The 23393-nt window shown below is 40.0% G+C and overlaps 2 protein-coding genes across 2 annotated transcripts; one reads left to right on the forward strand and one right to left on the reverse strand.

The window, feature by feature from the left end:
• Positions 1–344: 344 nt before the first annotated feature.
• Positions 345–1874, reverse strand: LOC105185056 (uncharacterized). Its single transcript, XM_011144275.2, has 2 exons — positions 1808–1874; positions 345–1751 (listed from the first exon to the last, which is right to left on the reverse strand). Exon 2 carries the CDS (start codon positions 1731–1733, stop codon positions 423–425), a length of 1311 nt encoding a protein of 436 aa, XP_011142577.2. The 5' UTR covers positions 1734–1751; positions 1808–1874; the 3' UTR covers positions 345–422.
• A 2644-nt stretch (positions 1875–4518) lies between these two features.
• Positions 4519–5998, forward strand: LOC105185075 (uncharacterized). The gene is given in 9 exon segments (XM_083287584.1): positions 4519–4647; positions 4798–4902; positions 4905–4990; positions 4992–5223; positions 5226–5423; positions 5426–5560; positions 5563–5740; positions 5743–5825; positions 5828–5998. Coding segments are annotated over 9 exon segments (1317 nt in total).
• Positions 5999–23393: the final 17395 nt, after the last annotated feature.

Below are 23393 nucleotides of genomic sequence, written 5' to 3' on the forward strand. Positions count from 1 at the left end.
AACTATAAAAATATAAAGATGTATAAAATGTAAGGAAATCCATATATATGATATAAAGGAATCATTTGTTCAAACAAAAATATAAATATAATAATATAAATATAAATATGAAAAATATAAATATAATAATATAAATATAATAAATATACGTTTTCACGTCAACTAATTTATGTATTTCATATTTTTTTGAAAAATGTACTATATAACACATGCATACACAGATATAGTTTTATTAGGGAAATTTTAATTTATTTGTGTAAATAATTTACCTAGCATACTATTTATTCGGAGAATAATTGATTTAATTAACGAGACAATGAACGTGCCAAACATATTTTGCTCTGTTTATTGTTACATCAAATCAACCAATTTTTTTCCTGCGACCAAAATGAAAATATAATTATATGCAGTTTTAGCTAATGTCATATATTGATAGTTAATGCTTTAGTCACACTGCTTGTATTCTTTAATGTTTTATAGACAATTAAAAACGAATTACGGTAATAGGTAGATTTAAATAACCTGTGCGGTCTTAGAGACCCGAATTTATTTTCAATGTTAATAATAGGACATACATCTTCACCCAGAACTTTCTTAATTTCAGCTATTTCTCTTAACATTGTCTCGCGAAATGAAACAACTAAAAGTACCGGACATTCCTGAGATTGCATTGTTTTTAACTGTATATACAATGGTGATTTAGAAATGAATAGTGTTTGTAAAGCTACAATCAATTTCGGTTTTCCATACATCGGATTGTCCATATAATTTCTGTATGTCGTAGAACAACATTCATAGATAAATTTCTTCTTATTACAAACGCAACGGGAACAAATTTCCTGTGAACCAAGTTCAAATTGTAACTCTATTCCTAACAATACAACTACTAGTATTTGTATATTTGGGAAAAGGTGCAACAATATTTCCCAAGCTGGTAAACCGTTCCTTTCTACGGAGTCTGCTTCTACAATATGAATGATACATGTAGGTCCCAACAGTGGAATATAAGATAATTTTGCCTGTAACATAATATAATATACTGAGAGCGGCCCTGACAAGTAATCGGTATAGTTGTAATCCAAAACACTCCATTCGCTCGGTTGATTTTGTACATATTTTTCTATAAATTCTGTCATGTCATTGAAAAATCTTGGGTAAGTGGGAAACTTCGTAAATTTTAACAATAATGAAGCTTCACTTTCATACTGAATATTTGAGAGCTCAAGATTGAGCCACATTATCAAACGGTTACAGGAACGTTGTTGATGTTTCTGCTCGAATTTCTTTTTATGTTCTAGACAATAGTCGACGGACAAACATGTTTTGCAGGAATACAGTCCGGTCTGCTGATGACAAATAATGCATGATCTAGCGAAGGTGAGCATTTGCATTTCGTACTTTTCAAGTACACGCCTTAGATTCTCTTTAACTGATTGACAAAATTCAATTTGTGCATCCATCCATTTGTTCAGACTCAAGCGGCGAGTGAGATATTGCGGGTTGTTCTTCAAGAACTTTTCCATAGCTATGCAAATCTCGCGGTGTTGTGGAAGATGTAGGTTTTTGTGATCTTCGGAGCAATAAGAGATGAAGAAACACCGATCACATGTTGTCAGATTTGTCTCTTCTCTAGTCTTCTTGCAAACGTGGCAAAGGTTTGGATGAAAGATTTTATTGTAACATAGAGGTATCCATTTTCCAGTGTATGGAAATAATGTTTTTGTTATGTCCATGTTAGTATGCCTGTATAACTAATGATATAATACTGAATATGCAATATTAATTTAGAAATTATAGTATTCGATACCTTAGCAGAAATAATAAAATCCGCTGTATACACAGTACTGGTGACGATATAGTTACTCACGGATTGCTTGAACGTCACTAATAAATTGTTTTCGTTTGGTTTCGGGCATTTCAAGAATTGTTTACAGTTTGAGACGCAGTCAATCTGAACTGGGGGCATAAGACGGCATAAATATTTATTATATTTATTGCCGCAAATAACATTGTGAGTAAATTTGAAACGTACGGTGAATGTCGCAGGACATTGTATTGTCGTCAATATTTTTCGAAATGGAAGTTGAAAAAGGCGTTATATTTTCTCATTTCTTCGTCCGATTTAAACAATATAAAAGGAAATAATATCTATATATGAAAACAGATTTTCTAAAATTTGCTGATATATGTTATATAAATTTCTGCAATGGAAAGTGAGACGAAAATTAAACTAGTAAAGGGAAGGAAAATGAAGGAAAATAAAGGAAATGAAACCAAATAAGAATAATATTTGTTAAAATTTAAAAAATATATATTAAAAAAATTTTATAAATGTTATAAATTTTAATAGCTCTCTATATAAAAATAAAAAAATAAAATAAAAGTAATATAAATCATATTTATTAAAATCAAGTTGTTTATATATTTCAAAATTTTGTATTATATAAAATTTATAAAAGTTGTTAAGTATAATTAATTATTCATAATAATCCAAATTTTATAAAAAGATCGATCAAAATTTATCAAAGATAAATTTATAAAGATTGGGGGTCTATGTAGTTGGGATTATTAGGTTTTGATAATGACCAGTTGTAGTTAATTATCCTTTTCCTTTTGTAATTAATAAACAGCCGTAAGATTAACGTAACATTGGAGTTTTTTGGAATTGATTTTTGCTGTTTGGAGATTACTCTTTATATAATATTTCTTAAAATTCTAAAAGCAAATATGAAATCATACATATCACACATATACATATCCTGGTTTACTGATATACAATGTGTTGTATCAATTGTCGCATACCTAATGTTGTTACATTATTCAACGTTTATTTGTTCAATGTTAATATGTCATAATATTCTATAAACACTATAAGAATACATTATAACTATTAACTCGGGACAAGCGAGCTGTGCCCCAACGGTTAACCCCGAGTCCGACTCGGGGTAACGTTTTCCTTCATAACTTAAGAACCAGACATCGTATTAACATGAGTCAAAATGGAAATTAAAGCTGAAAGACTGTACTTTTCAGTAATTTGCCACATTAATGGTAAAAATTACTTTCTTGCAAAGTTACGCTCATCTAAATATTGTGAAATAAAAGGATTATTTGAAACTTGCAAAAAGATGTAAAAATACAATCACAAGTTAGGTATATTAAGTAAGATTGATATTTCGGAGGATTTTGAGGATGTTGATTCCAAATTTGAGGTCGTTATTGCAAACTTCAAAATGGCGGATCCAAAATGGCGGACCTGGAAATAGTAAATCTCGTAATATAGAGTGTATTTTAATGAAACTCAGTTTGTATAGGTTTTTTGGTATGCTAATTTCAAATTTCTGGTCACTATTACTAAATTCAAAATGGTGGATCCAAAATGGCGAAAAGTAGTAAATCTCGAAATATTGAGTTTATTTGCGTGAAACTCAGTTTCTGTAAGTTTTTGGGAATGCATATTTCGAATTTATAATCATTGTTACTTTAAATTCAAAATTTAAAAGTGCAATATATGTCACAGTAATAGCCGGCATATTTACAATCTCCACTCCTTTTATCATATCGATACCACGATGAAGTGGGCTAAGGCACAGCGAGAGCAAACAAGAGTTGGCAAGCTTTCACGATCTATGAATGTAATACAGCAGATCCTAGCCGTTTAATTATTTTAGTCATCGCTACGGCATTTTTATTCTGCCATTTTGAATTTTACAACAGTAATCATAAATGCGAAATCAGTATACCAAGAAACTTATACAAACTAAGTTTCATTAAAATACAATCTATATTACAAGATTTACTACTTTCACGTCCGCCATTTTTGATCCGCCATTTTAAATTTTGCAACTTCAAATTTGAAATCAGCACGTTTGAAAACTATTACAAAACATGAAAGTAAATATTTTTCTCTGCAGAAAAAATTTAACCATTTGATATTAATTTCTGCCCGTAAATAGAACCGCAAGATTACGTAAAAGATTACGATGTTCTTACGATTAACATGCCGCTCGATCATCAAGTCAAGCAATGTGTAACGCGGATCAGGATATGAATGTGGGCGTTCCGCGCGGATCCGCGCGTTTTGAGGTCGAAGTTTCATATTTTCGCCTGGGGGGCAAAGAAGGAGACATAAACATGTGTGTGTATGCGTAACAATTTTCGGTCTCAGCGGTCGCGAGACGTGAAAAAAGGAGGAATAACTTTTCTTTAAGTGATTAATTCGACATTCAAACTGAAGTTGCGGTGAAAGACAAGTTTATACCTATATGCTTCCGACGTCGAATCAATCTGAATTTCGACATTGAGTTTTCGATGTTGGTTCGATGTCATATGAACCAAACATTTCTGACTGAGCAGGAGCCTTAAAGCTGAAATAAAACGTCAGAAGGATTCAACAAAGTAACTTAATAAGGACTTGACTGAATCCTTAATAAAATCCTAATATCCATGCTGACATGATTTAGTAGCTAATCAGAACTATAATGTTGATTCGACGTTGATTTGACGTTGAAATAGTTGATGAATCGTCAAATCAACGTTAATTCAACCCTCATCGACGTCGAATCAACCCTCAACGTCAACGTTATAGTTCTAACTAAGCTAGGACCTGATGGCATTATCTTATCCGGATCTGATGACCAAATGAGAGTCAAACTAACCTGATCAGGGCTATGGGATAAATTTCTAGTCAGGTGGCGCGTTAAATGCCGACAACGCGACGACGTGTACCGCGTCAGCGATCAAGCTGCAGAGAGTCGACAGTAGACGCGGCTGTTGACCGATGACGATGTTAACGAGGTATCGGGGCGTAACCTCCGCGGTGGTGACTTCCTACTGGCGGCTGCAGCCGTTCAGCTCGAGACGAAGGGCTTCCTCGGCTAATATTGTCAGCTGCGAGTTACGGTGCGGCGTTGAACGGCGGGACGGGAAATTTGCGCTTCTTCGCGAAGATTCCGCCGCCGGACGGCAATTTGACGCTGGAGTGCCTGCGCGTTCAACAAGGAGATCGCTGTTTGCGCGGATCTGATACAGCGAATGGACCTGGCCGGTCGGCCCGAATGGGCGGTCGAGTGTTACCTCTGCAAACGGAACGTCATCATCGTTCTGGAGGACGCGTCGATAAATGGCTACGTCACGATGGACAAATACGTGTCGTTCGATGAGGAGCACTGTGTACTGCTACTGAGAAGCCTCGCGAGGCTCCACTCGAGGTCCCTGGTTCCGATGACGGGAGACTCCAGCGGGAGACCGGCCGGCCGGACCGGCACGAGCTCTGCGGGCACCTGCTGAACGAGGTGCTCTTTATCGAAGAGAACGATAGCTCGAAGGCCAGCCTCGTGTTTTGCGCTACGGCCGCATCCGTCCACCCTGTCATCGATCTGCTCCGCGAGCTCGACGAGCGCGGGAAAAGCGTCGTCAGGCGGTGGATCGGATTGGTCGATGGACCCGGAAGATCCCGCGATTATTGGCGCCGTTGAGCACACGCGGAAACGTCATTTGTCACCGCGACGTCTGGGCAAACAATCTCATGCTCCGACACGACCCCGTCGGCAAGCCCCGTGCGGCTGCTACATAATAGATTTCCAGTTCCTCCGCTATTGCCCGCCGGCGATCGACTTCGCCTGCCGCCTGTATCTGACCGCCGATCGAGCCACCAGGGACCGTCGCCTCGACTCCTTCGCCGAGATCTGCCACGACTCGTTCGTTCGGATTCTCGCGGCGGAGGGCCTCGACGTGGATGACTGTGGACGGCGTTCCGGTAGAACTGCCTGGAGGTGCGGAACGTAGCGCTCGTTTACGCCTGCATGACTCTGCCGATCACGCTGTGTCCACGGCGACGCCGTCGTGGATCTCGCCGTCGTACCTCTGCAACGCGACAGACAGACTGAAGCTCGCGCGCCAGCAGTGTCGAGACGTGCCTGCGTACAAAGGAGCGCGTCTCCCGGAGATTATAGTCGAAATCAGAGATCCTTTGCCCGAACGTTCGTCGAATTTGTAGCTCGCGCGAAGGCACGGATCTATGTGCGCGCGCGCGCGCTTTCCTCGCCGCTATGCCCGCTTTACGATCTGTGATAAAGGTTTGGAATCGCGCCAGGTACACCGATTCCATCACCGTGATTTTATTTACAACTTTCAGTTGCTTGTGCGGCCGTTCGACTTTCGAGAACCGCGTCCGATGTCGATTAAAAGGAGGAAAAAAGGCTGTTCCAGGATATTACTCGTGTGTATCGCTTTGTGTATCGCTTATCGAATATCGCGCGCTATCGATGGCCGGAGAAAATTTTTAGCGACTAGTAAGCCGTACGCATCGTGCAAGCGGGATATATTCGTACAAAAATCCGAACTGATACGCTATAATAATTAATTGTTCGTTTAGATATCGTTCTTTCGTTCTTCAATATAAAAGTGTAATAATAAAATTAAATTGTAATTAAATTATAAATTAATCTATAGAAAGAATTGCGTGGCGTATACAGATCGTATCTCAGATTTTTTTTATTTTAATATATGTTATAATGGAGATTTTTGGATAATAATCTTTATAATTATGTGGGGTCGCGTGCAGTCGGAGAGATATATAACTTTGAAGTTTCGTAATTTTACATTGAATGAATTATTCTTCGTTATTATTACATATCGTGTGTTATTCTTCTTCGTTTATATTTTTTTTATTTACGTACGCTAAACTCTCCAAATGCATTTCAGTTTACGGACGACTTATCGTCGAAAATATTCGAATCTTTTATAATCTTCCTTTGCTTTTTTTTTTCCTTTACTTTCTTTTCTTTTCTTTCTTACTGAATTGATGATCTATCATATACGAAAATAACGAACTCTGAAAAGATAAGTACAAATTTTATGTAAGGTTTAAGCAACGTATTTCTCCAACATTTCTTTATAAAAATTGCACTACACACATTTAAACTCAAATTTTGCGTTGAGGCCTTCATTGGTCTTTCCAGAATGCATGATTTTGATATACGATATTAAGATCTAGCAAAGTGAAAGATATGAAGGATATTTTCACAGAAACCGGCTCATATAAATATAAGAAAAGTAAACAAAGACGAATAATAAGAATATGTTGGGAATGATAGAAAATTTTGCATAATGAATAATGATAACATTGCAAAACTTTTAAATGATACTGACGAATCACATACGGTCCCCATATAGTTTGGATGAATCTAAAATTTCATTTTTTACAATACATTTCAAAATTAAAAAATCTGAGACAGGGATGAGGTTGTGATAATTTTGGAAACATGATTCAGTCCGCATATATTGTCAAATTCATAACCTTTAGTAACTCTCGGAAGGATTCAACCTGCGTTATTGTTTATTAAAAAATTATTAACAAAAATTTTACAAACAAAACGCAATTTTTCGACCCAGATTTTTCGATGACATGCATTTAAATATGATAAACGCATGAATATATGTTGCACCTAATCTACATATCTTCGTATATGATAATCCAATGTATCAGTTTGTATAAAATGTATAAGTTAGATTAAGTTAGTTTACTCGTGGGAGGAGAAGGATATTTAAATGTACACCATACGTACAAAGGACGTTCCATTTATAAAACTTTTTTTGTTAATAATTTTGTAATAAATGATGAGCGACGATTAAAATCTTTTGAGTGGTATTCAGTGTGATGACTTTGGCAACATGTGTCAAAGTCACAAGCATATCTTGTTGTTCGGTCAAACGTAATATTTACCTTAACCTCTCATTATATCATTTGTAAAATTTTCAAAAGTATATAGTGATTTTCGGTTTGCATTGTGATTTTCTACGTTTAAAATACTTTTGGGAACCATTTTCATCTTGTATGTATTGTCAAAGTTATCATAATCTCATCTCTGAGGTATAAAAACCTTTCTTATATGCAGGATGTCCGAGATCTTTTGGAAAGAAAAAATTGTAAAAATTAGTCAGATCAAACTGAACAAAAAGGTCCTTTACCATTTTGCAAATAAGTACGCAAATTTTCAAGTTATCAATTCAAAGAATTTCTAGATGTGATCCTTTTCAATCATTAATAATTTAATAACTTAATAACTTGGTAACTATTGCGATCTTCTTTTCTCAGTTTGATCTGATTAATTTTTACAATTTTTCGTTTGCAAAAAATCCCGGATATTTCGCAATTGCTAAAATTTATGTCACATGTGTATAAATAAAATAATTTCTTATGCTACTCTCAAATGCTTTTCTCTTAACTGGGCGAATTAGCATGGTATTATATAATATTTTTTTAGTAAAAATGTTAATACCTTTGAGAAAAATTCGCCGTATAAAAAAGGAAGTATAGGAGAGATGTTATATCGCATTTGTAGTTACGATTGGACACGAATATAGCGCGGAACGTAACGAGCCCCGGGACGAAAAAAATCTCGAGTCTCGAGACAGTTTGGCATTAGGGCGTGTATCGGATGGCTAGAGAAATATTGGAATCTCTGTTCTTCGGCCATAATTGATGATGGAGAAACGCTTCTCATGCAAATGGACCTCCATGAGAATTTTATTCCGCTCATTTTTCAAATGTCGTCGTTACATCGTTCTGCCTCCTCGAGGGCCGTTCCCTCTCGACTCCGCGCTTATTCGTTAGCACATTTTAGCGAAATAAGTTGAGGCGCGATTCTACGTGTTTGTTCGCGTATAATTTCTTCAGTTCTTTGGCACCATAATCGGCGGTCGAGGGTATAAAGTCAACATGGATAATTGTTTTATCTTGATCGCCTTATACGCCTTATACGTTCGCTCGTCTCGGCCTTTGTTAACGCGAGGTCGTCAAGAAAGCTAATTCTACGGTTAAAACCATTGTATGACGTAGCGCTTTGCAAACTTAAACGAGACCATCGTTCCCGGACGAACTTTGTCGTGAAAGGAAAAAGGGATTACTGCGCGTAATAAACTTGAGAGCAGTCCGCGCGAAGAGAAAGCGCTAGAAAAGGAGGGTCTAATATTTAAGGTATAATTTGTGTCACTTGCATACAATATACTCACTTGGAAACAGATGTGTATGTGTATATAGAAAATTATCTTTAATCGGTTGCTAAAACTTCGCCGTGCGGTTCGAGGAAAAGTATCTCTCGAAACTATTGCATTCTCCTTAACCCTTTGGCAGGTGCAGGCGGACATCCAGAGACCCACCTATATTCCGTCAGTTTTTTATATTTTATGAGCAAATTTAATTATCGATTTCTTAGCAATTATATTTTCTAGCTTCTTAAGACCCTAACTAGTGTAAAATAATTGTGATCATTTATAAATTCTTTAAATTTATTATTGCTAATAGTAAATAAGTAAACACAATAGAATGTTTTTAGGAATGAATGTATGGCAAGGCGAAGAATTAATTATTTTTATCTGGCAATTGATACGCAGGGATTTTTTTGAAGCGCTGATTACGAATCAGATTTTAGAAATTCAAAATGGCGGATCTAATATGGCGGACATAAAATAAAAAATTCAACCAGTTTCCGTGAAACTAAGTATCTAAGGTTTTCTTGGGTCTCTGATTACGAATCCATCATCAGATTTTCAAAATTCAAGATGACCAGTCCAATATGGTAAACTTAAAAAACTTCAATTTCTAGAAAAATTAGTATTGAGGGGTATTTAGGTCGCTAATTATGAATCCATCATCAGATTTTCAAAATTCACGATAGCTGATTCAATACAGCAAGGCGAGAATTTAAAAAAACCCAAATTTCTACACCATTTTGAATTTCGGAAATTTGACAACGGATTTGTAATCAGCTACATTAAACCTCCCCCCTAGACATTAAACCTCCTCCCTACTTAATTTCACGGAAATTGATTGAATTTTGAATTTTACGTCTGCTATATTGGATTCGCCATTTTGAATTTCGAAAATCTGACAACGGATTTGTAATCAGCGACTCAGAAAACCTTTGGATACAAAGTTTTATAGAAATCGATTAAAAAGAAAAATTCATGGTTCAAAAAGATGAAAAAGTTATCCGAATTTGTTAAATAATCCTTTACCGAGCAAGAGCGCGATGCTGTGCGATTTTATTACTTTGTCGAACACATGAAAATCGAATAGTACTGTCTGATTTTTAAAGATCTCGATTTTTTCGAACTAAAAGTTTGGTTAACTTTGCGAATTTATAATTGCAATATAAAGATTTTTTCATTGAATTTTAAAGTTAAGTAAGATCAACGGTTGTATTCGATAAAGTTTGACATTATAGAGCACGATAGATTTGTCAGTTACTGCAAAGATGATTTTCTACTATCGCGCAAACCAACGCAAATATTCAAAGAAAAATATACTTGTTGAGACAATAATTATCTTTGCTGTTGTTTTGAGAGAAATTTGATACATTATCGAATTGCGTTGCAACTAATGATGACAATCGCTCTAGCGATAAAAGTTGGCAAAAGCAACAATGTTTATAGTAATAGTAACTGATACTCATAGATAAAAGATTATCTTATGTGCTCGGATAACGCCGATATAAACCGTACTGATACAACCTCAGCAAAAAGTTTATATTTTTCTTAAAATTAATAAAAAAATATTTTTCCATGTCGTCTGCAGGGTGAATATTTTGACATAATTTTTTGGAAAAATTAATGAATTTGTTTCGCAAATTTGAATTGGCATGAAATATGAAATGATTTGCTGCAATAAGTAAGGTAATACTTAAAACAATGTGTTTGTTCTGTGAGTAAGCGAACATTGCATAAACAATATAAATGGCATCCACACACAATTTCTTTGGTGCATGTGAACAAGTGTGTGTTTAATTATAACGTTCGATTTTGCCTAGCAAGCTACAGATTTGCTGAATCAAGCCATTTATTCCTCTCCGTGAAGCTCACGTGAAGTATCGCTCGTAATTTCTCGCTACGCCATTCGACCGGTCGAATAGAATTTATTTAATTATTAGTTTGTTCACGTAGCGACATTTTTTAATGGCACTCGTAGTTGCCGTTTGCACGATCAAGGTACACGCGAGGTGCCTTGGCGATAAAATGATGAAGAACGGCCAGGCTTAATGGTCCGCGACGTTATATCGAATTAAAGCGGAAGTTCCTTTTATTACCAGCTATTCGAGGTGCTCGTAATCACCCCGCCAACCTTCTAATGATATACTAGCCGGCGTAAGCTGTCCCAAGCGTCGACGGCCGAATGGTATTTCGAGAACTGCGAATAATTGTCGCGTTCGCTATGGATTAAATGACTACATGGTCTCACTAATTTGCGGGACGCGGATCAGACTCGATTTGTCCCGTTGATTTTCGTTGAACGATGTGAAGTCGTTGCCTTACTCATCCAGAGTAGTGTTGTGATTCTATTACCAAGGTACGACGATCTACCTTCGTTCACAAAGAATCTTTTTAGCGTCACGATAAAGAACTCTGCTCTGTGGCGAACATCGTGGAGAAATATGTCTTTGTAAATTTTCCGTTTGCAAAGAATTTTGCAAATTTAAATTAGTGTTTTCTTTTATTCAAGAACATAGACCTCCATCGATGGAATTAGTGTCGAGTTAAGCTTCTTCACTATTTGTCGCAGCCATCTTGATTTATGACGTCAGAAACGAGAAAATGTCAAGGTTCTTGTAAAATATTGTTGAAAGGTTCTTGTAAAATATTGTTGAAAGAAAGATAAGAAATATATTCACGAAGGAGCTCGAGATCGATCAAGCAAATTTATAATATTCTTTGAACACTTTCCTCTCGCTCTAAGTAAATCGATAAGTTACCATATAATTAACGTGGCAGAATCGTGAGGAGAGATAGGTCAGAAAAGTAGGTTGCCTGTCGCGTTAATTTTATGATAATTCTTTGATTATCAGAGGAAAAGAGAAAAATGGGCTATTTTGCAGATTTGCTCAATCGGTTGCACAAATGTCATTTTATGGATAAAATGAATGTTTTAATTGGTGTCCAAATACTTCACTATGAAAATAAATTAATAAATTGAAGATATACGTATTAAACTAAAAATACACAAAGTCGATTTTGTTGGAAAGTTTAAACATTTGGCGTTTTAATTGTGTTATATTTTTATAATTTATGAAAAGATTCTTATTTATGAAGTACGCCATTTAATGACATAGTTCAGTTTCATCTTTTGACTGACAATATAATTTTAAAGAAATTAAAAGAATAACAACATAGATCCAAAACAAACAGACATTTGACATCAACTTTCAAGATGTCGGCGAATAATCGTTCGAACTGTCGCCATCAGCGCAGTATGTTCGTAATTATTAGGTGACCAAAAAGGTTGGCGCGATTTGCTCGACTTCGGTGCAATGAGTTGTCGAGACTTGTTAAGACTTGTCGCGTGTTTATGCGTATTATATAGCCAGGGATTTGCATAAGTTAATCGGTGAACTTTGTCGTGGCATGGTCTGTTGGTTCGTGATTATTCACTCTTCTAAATTATTTGTTGAATCCAGTGTAACTCGAGCACGTTTGCTTTACGAATCTAAATTCAGGTTAAAAGCTGCGGAAGCATGTCGTAAGATACGCGCAGATTTTGAGGAAACGTACTAAAAGAATGGACACCGCACAGAAGAGGTTCAAAAAATTCTCTTCTGAGAATGAATCGCTTAAAGACGCACTGTCGTTCAGGAAGACCCTCCGTTATTCATAACAAAGAGTTATAAATTATTTACTCGTATATGAATTATAACATTTATTCGTACATCAATTATAACATCTTTTTTCTGAAAATTTCTGCTCTTGCTTAATTTTTAATGCACAAAACCGCACGGACTTTTCTGGTTATCCGATACAATGTCCCAGCATTCGCTTTAATTTTATTCGAAATTTGGTATAATAAGAAAAATAGTTTTTTTTTGTCAGAGTAAGACTATACATGATTAGAGGATGAGCATGTATCCGTGTCGCCAGATTTATCAAGTAACACGGCTGCAATTGTGACAAATTGGGACGCTGTCGCTAATTGGGCAATTCACCTTGCATTTTGTCGTCTCGTCGTGTCTCGCGAGAATTTTGAGCGGCGCATTTTCTCGCTTCTGGCGTCATCAGTCAAGAGGTCGGCCGCCAGAGTAGCCGGGAGGCTTAATAATTTCGTGCCAGTGAAACTCGTTCTCCGCGGGGTAACCGCGGAGCGTTCGTTTCGTCCGTTCAAGTAGCCGTTCGAGAAACGGGACGAGCGCACGCTTCCGTCCGCGACGCTCCCGATATATGTAATTTGTTTCGTCCATTTGGACAAGAGGAACGCGCACACACGTGGAAGGCGTAAGGAACTCACCCTCTCGGCCTCCTCCTCCTCCCCCCCCACCCAACCCTCTCTCTCTCTCTCCCTCTTTTTCGCTCTCACTCCCTGGGAGCGCAGTGCCGCGGACATGCTGTTTATGCGAAATCCTGTGGCTCGTGGTGGCGAGGACGGAGAGCGCAGGCGTCCGGAGTCCTGTGGCGGCAAGCGAACTCCGATTTTCTCTAGTGTCGCGTCAACTGCCGCTGGAGAGTCGTGTGCATCGCACCCTGCCTCGGCTGTGCCAACAACCCCTTCCCTGTTCGCGTGCTTTTCTCCGCCGTTCTTCGTCGCTTCGCCCCGGAATCCGAGCGGAAGAAAGAAAAAAAAAGAAACAAAGTAAAGAGAGGCCCGGAGGAGGTGCGCCGTGAATTGATGTCTCGCGTGGTCGAAAAGCGAGGAGCCGCTGCTTCGTGCACACGTGAGTCGCTGTGAACGACGTATGAGCGTAGAGCGTATGATCGCTCAGAGAGCTCAGAGCCTCGTCGTCGGGGCTCGTGCCTGCCTCCTCGTGCCTGCCGAAATGAACGCCTGCGTCGCGATCGAATCGGGATTCTAAGCGACATCCGTCTTGCCGGCGACATGACGACGGCTTTCTCTTGACTCGCACGGGATTTTTCGACCGGCGACCGTCGCTCGGAGAGTGCGCGAGAATCGGAACGACGGCTCGGGGTAGTGCGTGCGTTTTTCCTACGAGAGTGCGATCGTTCAATGTGACTGCGTGACGGCGCGTTGGGCGCGATCTCCTCTGCCTCTCGCGTGTTCGCGGCGAGTTCGTTGGAAAATAGCCTTCACCCCGAGCGCGTCCCATTTCCGGTCGCCGTGAAGCCGCCGCCGCCGCCGCCGGAAGCGTCAAAAGTATCCCGCGAAGAGGTGCATCGATCATGAATTGGTGCGACGTGCGCGGTCACGCGGATTTCACCGATAAGTCGTCCGGCCGTCGAGGGATGTTCACCGCATCGGGCGCCAAAGCATGAGGGACGACGCATTGACGTAATGGTGAGCCGCTCATTGACATTCCCTCAGTGCCTAAATTAGCCCGCGTTACATACGAACGCGCGTTTCATTAGCGAGCGGAAGGAAGGAAGGAAGGAAGGAAGCACCGGCGCGCCGCCGCCACCGCGCGCGCAAATGCCGGCTGCCGCATAATGGATTAATCATGATCGCGAGTAGACCGTTCTCCACATGGACGTTACACGAAATTTCTAAATTTCTAGTCGGATAAAATCGCGCGGCGGCCGGAGGCGCGCTCGCGCGACCCGCGCGATCGGCCCGCTGCCGCGAGATAGAATAATGTTCGCGCGGAAGGATTTCATCTTCTATCGGGGGCGCGCGGAGGGATGGAAAATAGAGTGCGTGAGGCGGAGCAGGGCGAGCGAATGAGTGAGGGCTGAGGAAAGAGGAGCAGAGAAAGAGAGAAAGAGAGAGAGAGAGGCGCGGACAGAAACAGGGACAGGGGCGGAAGAGAGAGAGAGAGAGAGAGAGGGTTTCGGAGCCATCAGCCATTAATGGCACGTGTCGAGGTGCGCAATCTACATACCTAAGTATGTGCATAGACAGCGCGCAACTAGCACAATGGTGACCCGCGATTTCAGATTCTGTGTTATTCCGCTTCGTCCCGAACTCGCGCACGCGCGCGCGCGCGCATGTCGCGCGGATACGGCGCGACCGGGCGTTCGCGATTGATCGAGGCGATTATTCGATCGACGCGTGCGAGTATGGCCGCGGAAAATCGGATACTTTCCGGCGTGCGAGATAATGCATGCTGATCGGGTTAGTCTTGGGCGGCTGAGAGAGGGGGGGTGGTGAAGGGATCTCCCTCGCGCGCTCTTCGACGGCGATGGCTTGCGCTCTTTCTCTCCCTTCCTTTCTCTCTCTCTCCCTCTCTCTACGCTCGTTACGACGATCTTGCTGCGTTTAACCTTCCAGCAGGGTGTTTTACGCGTGACTTAGGGGTGGAAGATGTGAGGCTCGTTCATATTATTAGCCGAGGATTGTTTGTAACATGCGCGTAGGGTCGTCGTCGGTATCGCATACTCTTGAGATAACCCATGGCGAGCGGAACAGCCCGGCGATTGAAGCGAGATGAAGAATGCACCCTGAAGGGTTAATAAAGCGACGTGCACGGACGGGGTTTTCGCGGGGGCGCGTTTACCGCGGCGCGGCGCGGCGCGGTAACGTCGACTCGGCGAGTTTCGTTTCGAAGCTTTCGAGAGGCGAGAGATTTGACCGTCGAGCAAACAGAGAATATCTCTCGACTGGCAATGATTTATTCGACGTTCGCGGAATGACAGCGGGTGACATTCGTGTGCGCGCGACATGAGTGCGACGTGTGCGTGTTGAAACACGTGACGGGGATCACCATGAGCCCTGACACTCGTTGCGCCTCGACTGCCTTTGCAAACACGGCGCGCGTACTGCGCCAAGTTCACAATCTGCTGACGTATCTCTTCGGTCGAAAATCGCCGGGCCTCAGTACTTCGCGTCGAGCGTGTCGCGAATTTGTTGCGAAATTTCGGACGGAGTTCTCGCATATCCGTGCGTACGTGCGTTCGTGGCCGTGCGACGGAGCGCGAATGAACGAACGAGGCTATCTCTCTCGGTATCACGTGGGGCGCGCTGAAATTCCCTTCGAGCTTGAGGAACGTCGAGGAACAATCAGGCGATTATGGGCGACTTTTGCGATTTTTGCGCGCACGATGTTTCGCGTTCCACGCCGCGCGTAGGCGAGAGCCTTGCGCCGAGAATGAGCGCTCGGCGCAAGGCAATTGCTGTCACGTGTGCGCGCGTGCTCTCTCGAGCGTGTATAATTAAACGTGTAGAAATTGCTTAATAATCCTAATCGCTTGTCAGGCAAAGCTGTGTCAATTTACCTCGATGTCTCGTATCCGCGAGCAGGCTACGTGACACACTAGATTTCATACACACGTACGACATATGCATGCTGGTTCGAGATAAACCGCTATAAGCTAATGGCATTAAAATGTCTCGCGACTAATTCCCACCGCTTATATATATGTGCATATACAGGATGTCTCATTTAACTTGAGACATCGAAATAACTCTAAAACAAAGAAGAAAAATAAAAATCGCTGAAACACGTGTCGAACGAATTCCGAGGACGAGTAAAATGGCATGATTCCTTTTTCATTTGGTGGACGTTCTCAAGGTGATCTTAAGGTCAACTTTGTTATTCCAAACGAAAACCTATATTTCTTATGACGGAAGCATATTCTACGTAAAAAAACAATTAACTTTTGTCCGAAAAACTTTTTTATTTGATCATTGCTTTCGGAGATATCGTACGAAGTAATTCCGATTTTTATTCGAAACGAGTAAAATAAACGTATCACAATAAATGCTCAAGATGATGGTCTTCCATTTCCAAACACTTATCAATGTGATCGATACACTGATCGTGCTTCTTTTGTTCAGTATAAACACGAGATAAGAAATATTTGTAAACATGAATTGTAAACATGAGATTTTCATATGATCGCGATTTTCTGATGAATCTACTTCTACCAATAATGGAGAAGTTAATTGGCATAATATGCATTATTGGTCGGATCAAAATGTTTGGATGTATATACAGGGTGTTTCGTAATTGGTGGGAAAAAATTAAGAGGCGTATTCTGCGGGCCAGATATTACAATTTTTCATATTAACGTGTATCCCTCTCTGAACTGAGACTTTCCAAAGTTGTTGAAAGAAAAATTCGAATTTTCTGTCCATTATTTAAACTTCAATTTCAAATTCTATTTGGCGTATTAACGTATCAAGATGCATTTTTTTCATTATTTGTGTCAAAAGTTTTTTCGCATACGAATGTAGACTTTCCCCTCCCCTTTAAAAATTACGCTTAGAAGTTTTTTAAAAAAACTTTGATACTAAAAATGAAAAAAATGCGATTTTCACTTTTATTAGCGTTTTATTGATATATACAGGATGTCCAATTTTAATCAACGCACTTAAACTCCTCGGAAACCACGCGAGATATCGAAATCTCTTTTCCCCAAAGTCATATGGTGACACATTCCGATAAAAAAGAATTTGATCTTGGTGGAACCGTCAAGATCACATCGACTTTATTTTTTTTAATGGCAACATATTTTTTTAATTCTTTCGTGTCTGATGGGACATATATGTCCCAGAACTTTAAAAATTCATATCTCCCACAAAAATAAAGATAGCGACTTCTTCTTGAGCTGATTTTAAAGAGGAGAGATAGAACTCTTCACACAAAAATCAACACCCTTGTTAGTTTCATCCTCCAATTTGCATATCTCATCAAATACTCATAAAATAAGGTAAAAATGAAAAAAAAAATATATATATATATATTCCACAAAAATTAAGATAGCAAGTTCTTCCTGGGCCCATTTTGAAGGTCAACGTAAGGGTTATATGAAACAAAATTGCTACTTAATTTCAAAATGGCGGATTCAATATGACGGACCAAAATGTGAAATTTTTTTGGATTTGAGTGAAACTCATTTTTCAGGGGTCTTTTGAGGCGCTGATAACGAATCTAAGGTTAAAATTTTCAAATTCAATATAGTCATATCTAATAAAGCTGACAAAATGTAAATAAAAAAGGTTGACTCAATTTTATTCATATTTCGTGGAATTTTTTGAAGCACGGAATGGGATAGAGTGGAACTTTACACGCTGTGCATGTTGAATTTATTTTTAATTTTGAAATTTTGACTACAGATTCATAATCAGTGACCCCAAAATTCTCTGGAATATGAATTTTATTCAAATCCAAGAAAATTTTACATTTTGGTTCGCCATATTAGATTCGCTATTTTGAATTTTGAAATTTTAACTACAGATTCACAATCAGCAACCCTGAAAACCTTTAGTAAGACGCGAATTGATGCGAATTATTCTGAGAAAAAAGTCAGGCACGAAAGCGATTAAACACCTACGTTTGTAGCCTCTTTCATTACAAATTCAACGCATGACCTAAAGTCGTCGAAGACCAAATTGCGAGCTTACCATCGTACGGAGAGATGGCAACTTTTTCTTGTACGTGTTATTTTCTGGCGAAACAACCTTTACAATGCAGACCTCGTAAATTGACATTCCTCACATTATTGGGCGGCAGAAAATCCTTATTGGTATGATATTACACCAGAGGCCATGATCGATTTCAGTATTGTGATTGGATACTTTATCGGTCTTCATTTTTTCAATGGAACCCTTATAGAAATGAGAATTTTGTGCTGCTATATACAGCGTGTCCCAACATAAGCAGAACACCTAAATATCTCCTTTGCTTTTAATGATATGAGAAATATGTAGAGCAATTTCAATGGTTTCGAAGGAGGAATATCGTAGAGGGAAAACTTTTTTACGATCATTTTTTTTTCAAAGGCCTCCGATATTTTTTTGCAGGAAAGCATGTATTTTTTTCTATCTTACAGAATATGTTGCAATGTATTGAAGTACGTTTGAGTTATGTCCCTGAAGTGACCTTAAACGTAAAAAAGTGGAAACAAATGCCAAAGAAGTGTTAGGATAGTATGTGAACACACAAGAAGTTCACTTTCAATTTTACAATTGCAAGTGTATCACAATCTGTGGCTGGTCGTTTTAGAAAGTGCATTGCTGCCGATGGACGTCATGAGCGTTGTTACATGAGGCTCGGTGGCAGTAACAGAAAATTCTGTTTCGTAAACTGAAGAACCGTTCGCGTCAACAGCTGCTTTCGATCGAAGAAACTGAAATTTTCGGTCTCGAAAATACAGTTAGCACAGCAGAGTATTCGGCTACTTTCACAGACGGCGTGGAGCTATATCGTATATGTAAAAAGAAATGAAATCTCAGCGCGACCGAAAAGATTCGTTTAACGAAGTTGAACGACACTGCCAATAATGCGGTTTTCAATCCGGCCGCACGAGTGTTTGTCCCTTTCACTTACGTACACAGGGACATTCTGTTTATACGTATGAAGAACGAAATTTGTATTTAACAACATTAATGATCGGTTCAGATGACCGAATATATTTCTGAGGCCACAACAGAAGCCTTTGATAATTATGCAGTACAGAGGATGCACTTTGACCTTGACATATATTGTTAAAGTCATCATCACTCTGAATGTGTAAAAGTTTTTAGGTGACGCTCATTGTTTGTTAAAAAGTTATTAACAAAACAAGTTTCATTAATCAAGCGTAATTTTTTGACATCGTGTACATTTAGGTACCGCAAACTTTACACATATGTGAGCACAGAAGAGGCTTAACTGCATAATTATTGAAAATACAAAACAAGTTTCATAAATACGATCTTTCGCTTTATTAAATTAATGAGTCCATGATATACTAAAATAACAGATTCTGAGATGATTAGCAAAGACCCCTGTGCAAGGTTTGGCACAAATAAATTATTTAAGTGCAAACCTTACCTTAGAGGTCTTTGCTATTCTTTTCAGAATCTGTTATTTTAGTATATCGTAGACTCATTAATTTAGTAAGGCGAAAGATTTAATTGCCAAACCTTGCGTACGGGTCTTTACAAATCATTTCGAAATCTATAATTTTAGTAACACGATAGACTTATCAATTTAGAAAGGCGAAAGATTTAAGTACCAAAACTTATATAAAAACGAACGTATTGATAATTCGTTTTGGTTCTGAATACCATTCAAAAAAGTTTAAATTGGCGGTCATTGTTTATTATAAACGGTGAATACAAATTAAGTCATATTCATTTTGTTGAATTTCTTTTATTGACAACTTTTTAACAAACAACGAGCGCCGTCCAAAAACCTAAAACCTTTTTGCAGGGTAATGACCTTGACAACATATGACAAGGTCAAAACCATTGAAGGTGCATCCTCTGTACTGCATAATTAGCAAACCTTCTAATGGAATTTCTCTTGCGCTGCGACGCAATTTGCAGTTGATTCCTGAGCAACGGATATTAGTTTGGTCGCCGTAATTGAAATTCAGTTATATCAACCGAATAGTTTTCTGCATGCACAAACATACACAGAAAAAGATAGAGGCAGAACGCACACGCACACGCACACACACACACACACGCACGCAGACGGACGCGCGTCTCGATGCTGCAGTGAGCGACCCTGGCGCGCAACCCTTGAGGTCGCTTGCGACGCTGCGCTCTCGCAGACCGCGAGCTTTTATTTACCCTCTCGTGCGTCCGCGCGCAGTCTTACGGAGATTGCGTTATCAGTCACGGTGACGCGCGTAAACCGATTTCGCCGGCGTGTGCTGTACTCCGAAACGTTATCCATACATTTACGAGCGTCGCTCGCTCGCTCGCTCGCTCGTTCGCGTTGCACCCGCGAATATACGCTGTCGTTCTTCTCGCCGAGACGTCCTCGACCCGCGACATTCGCGCTCGTTCGCTCGCAGGACGCAAGAAAGAAGCCGTAAAACATCCGCGCGCGATCATTGGCGTGGTGCGCTTTGGGTGCCCCGCGTTAGTCGGACTCGCGCTCGTAATAGATAAGAATAGGAGGAATGTCGACGATGCCACGCTCGATCGATGGTAAATTGTACGTGGAGGGATGGCGGGAGGGAGCTAGGAGGGGGGGGGAGAAGGTAGCGCGACTCCATCTGACGCTCACTCCGCGCGATGCCGACTCTCGACTCGATCACGCGCGTGCGAGAGAAAGAGAGAGAGAGAGAGAGAGAGAGTGAGAGAGAGGATAATGGAGAGAGGGGAGGGGGGAGAGGAAGACGTCTCATCGCGAATTATAGCGATATCTTGCAAGTTCAACTATTCGCGCGCGCGCGCGCGCGCGTGTGTCTGTGTATATATGTAAGGTGAATAGCTCGTCTGGTTTACTATACGGGATCATCGTCTGGAGAATTGATCCCCCGTGTGAGATCTCGAGATGACACGTATATCTCCTGACGACGTCATGCAATTAGGCGTACACACAGCCGAGCGTTGTCATATCGGCGAACTGGTGCTCTCTCACGAAAGCAGCGTCCGACCGGTTCATACGTTAGCGGGCGCAACCGGCCGAGCCGCTCCGTTCTGAGGCCGTAAATTAAGCGCGGCGGGGCGATTCTCTCCGCCACGACAAAATCTCCGTGAAATATTTTCCGGGAGGGTAGGTACCAATCGGCGATCTGTGAACGCGGTTTGCTCGTTTTTTCTCTCCTCCTCTCCCACCCTCCCTCTCTCTTTCACTCTCTCTCTCTCTCTCTCTCTCTCTCTCTCTCTCTCTCTCTCTCTCTCTTTTTATGTTGAGGGATATTTCATGAATCGTGTTTTGAATTTGTTTTCTCGGCACGATTCGAGTCAATATTGCGGAGTGACGTGTCACTTGGAAGTTACGTCCGCGCGACGTTGAGGTATTATCATCAGCTGACGTGCGACGTCGACCTGACGGGGAATTAGCGTCCGGCTCTTCGGCATTCCCCGCAACGCGGCTGGCGAGCGCTGTTGATATTGTACCACCCGCGGAATCTCTCGCCATCATTAGGATCATTTTCCGGGCGCGGGCTGAATCTTCGAATCCTTCCTAAGGATAATGGACGCTAGCGCGCGAGCGCGCGCTGGTAAAAAGCGACTTCTGGGCCGACAGGAAAGGATCGCGTCTGGAGCGAGAGGAGCGAGATCTAATGAGCAAAAGGAAATTAAAATCTCCACTCTGAGACCTAGCCTAATCTCTTTCTCTCTTTCTCTTTCTCTCGCGGGCGCGCAGCTCCGACGAGGCCAATACAGATTTCGTGATTTCCAACGGTAACTCAAGTGCTTATAACCCGGTAACTCTCGCTCGGCGGTCCTATAGATGCGAAAAGGGCTGTTTGCGAGCTATGAAAACGAATAGCGCGCGCAAAAGTAATCGCCGTTTATCGACGCATTCCTGACACACCGGGATAGCAGTACGTACGTCTACCAGTCGATGCATGTAATATTTTTGCCGTATTGCGGAGCGGCTGGGATATAGCGGCGGCGTAACTGTCGAGGATCGATAGCTAACAGCCTTTTCCTACGGCCGGGATATTAGAGTCTAAATGCGCGCCGCGAACGAGTCTAGGCTCGTGTTGGCGACGCTTGACAAATAAGACAGCGATGTGTGAAGAAAAGTGGCGATTATTAGAGATGTGCGAATCAAGAATTTTTATGTCGAATCGAATCGAATCGAATCTCATTTTTTAAATTCGAATTCGAATCGAATCGAATCTATGAAATTTCACTCGAATTCGAATCGAATCGAATGAAATCGAATCGAATCATAAAAAAATTCAACATGACTATTAAACATGCAAATAACGATGGAAGATTTTAACATGATAGCGAATATTGATATTGTAATATCATCTTAAAGTAAAATATATATTTAAATAATGAAATAATTAAAGTAATTTATAATTATGTTATTAATTATAAGTTAAGTTAATTATAAGTTAAGTTATTCAAATATACAGGCCTAGATGGACCGTTTTGTAGCTGATGCACGCAAACGATAATGTATTTGATTCCTATTCGAATTATTCGGATTCGAATCATAGGGATTCGGATCGAATCGAATTACATTAAATTCTATTAGATTCGATTCGATTCGAATTCGAATAGTTCGCACATCTCTTGCGATTATACGAATGATACTGTAATGATACAGTAATGAGTGATGAGGACGATGAAGAAATCGCTATTACTCAGCTGCTGATCACGTGAATGAAAATGTTTAACGCGCCTTTCGATTAATTTAGATTCTGTTTTCCTTATATCTATTACTTACGATTCGGATATTTTTCTATACGCGGGCATCTAAGATCAAACATTTTTTTAACGTATTAATGCAATCGGTATAATTTAGATATCTCTTTATACCGTTTATTTATCGGGTTATTTTCCTATGTCTGCGAAAGATACTTTTAATCCTGAACATTAACGTCACAAAATTTTTTTAATATAGTATATAATGTATATATTAATCATATGTTTGATGCAACTAATGTTGTTAACATAAATTGGACATCTGTACATCCGCGCATACAAATTGGTGGATACTACATTTAGAGAAAAAATATCCAAAAGTAAAATCCTTTGTAATTTATTCGACTCGATTACTAATAATAAATTTACTCTCGCACTAATATCCATATTTATATACTGAGAGGAA

This window comes from Harpegnathos saltator, unplaced genomic scaffold, assembly GCF_003227715.2.
Source record: "Harpegnathos saltator strain DR-91 unplaced genomic scaffold, Hsal_v8.6 scaffold228, whole genome shotgun sequence".
NCBI lineage: Eukaryota > Metazoa > Arthropoda > Insecta > Hymenoptera > Formicidae > Harpegnathos > Harpegnathos saltator.

Excerpts from the sequence above, each read along its gene's own strand:
- LOC105185056 (XM_011144275.2), bottom strand. The coding sequence starts at position 1,733 with ATGGACATAACAAAAACATTATTTCCATACACTGGAAAATGGATACCT.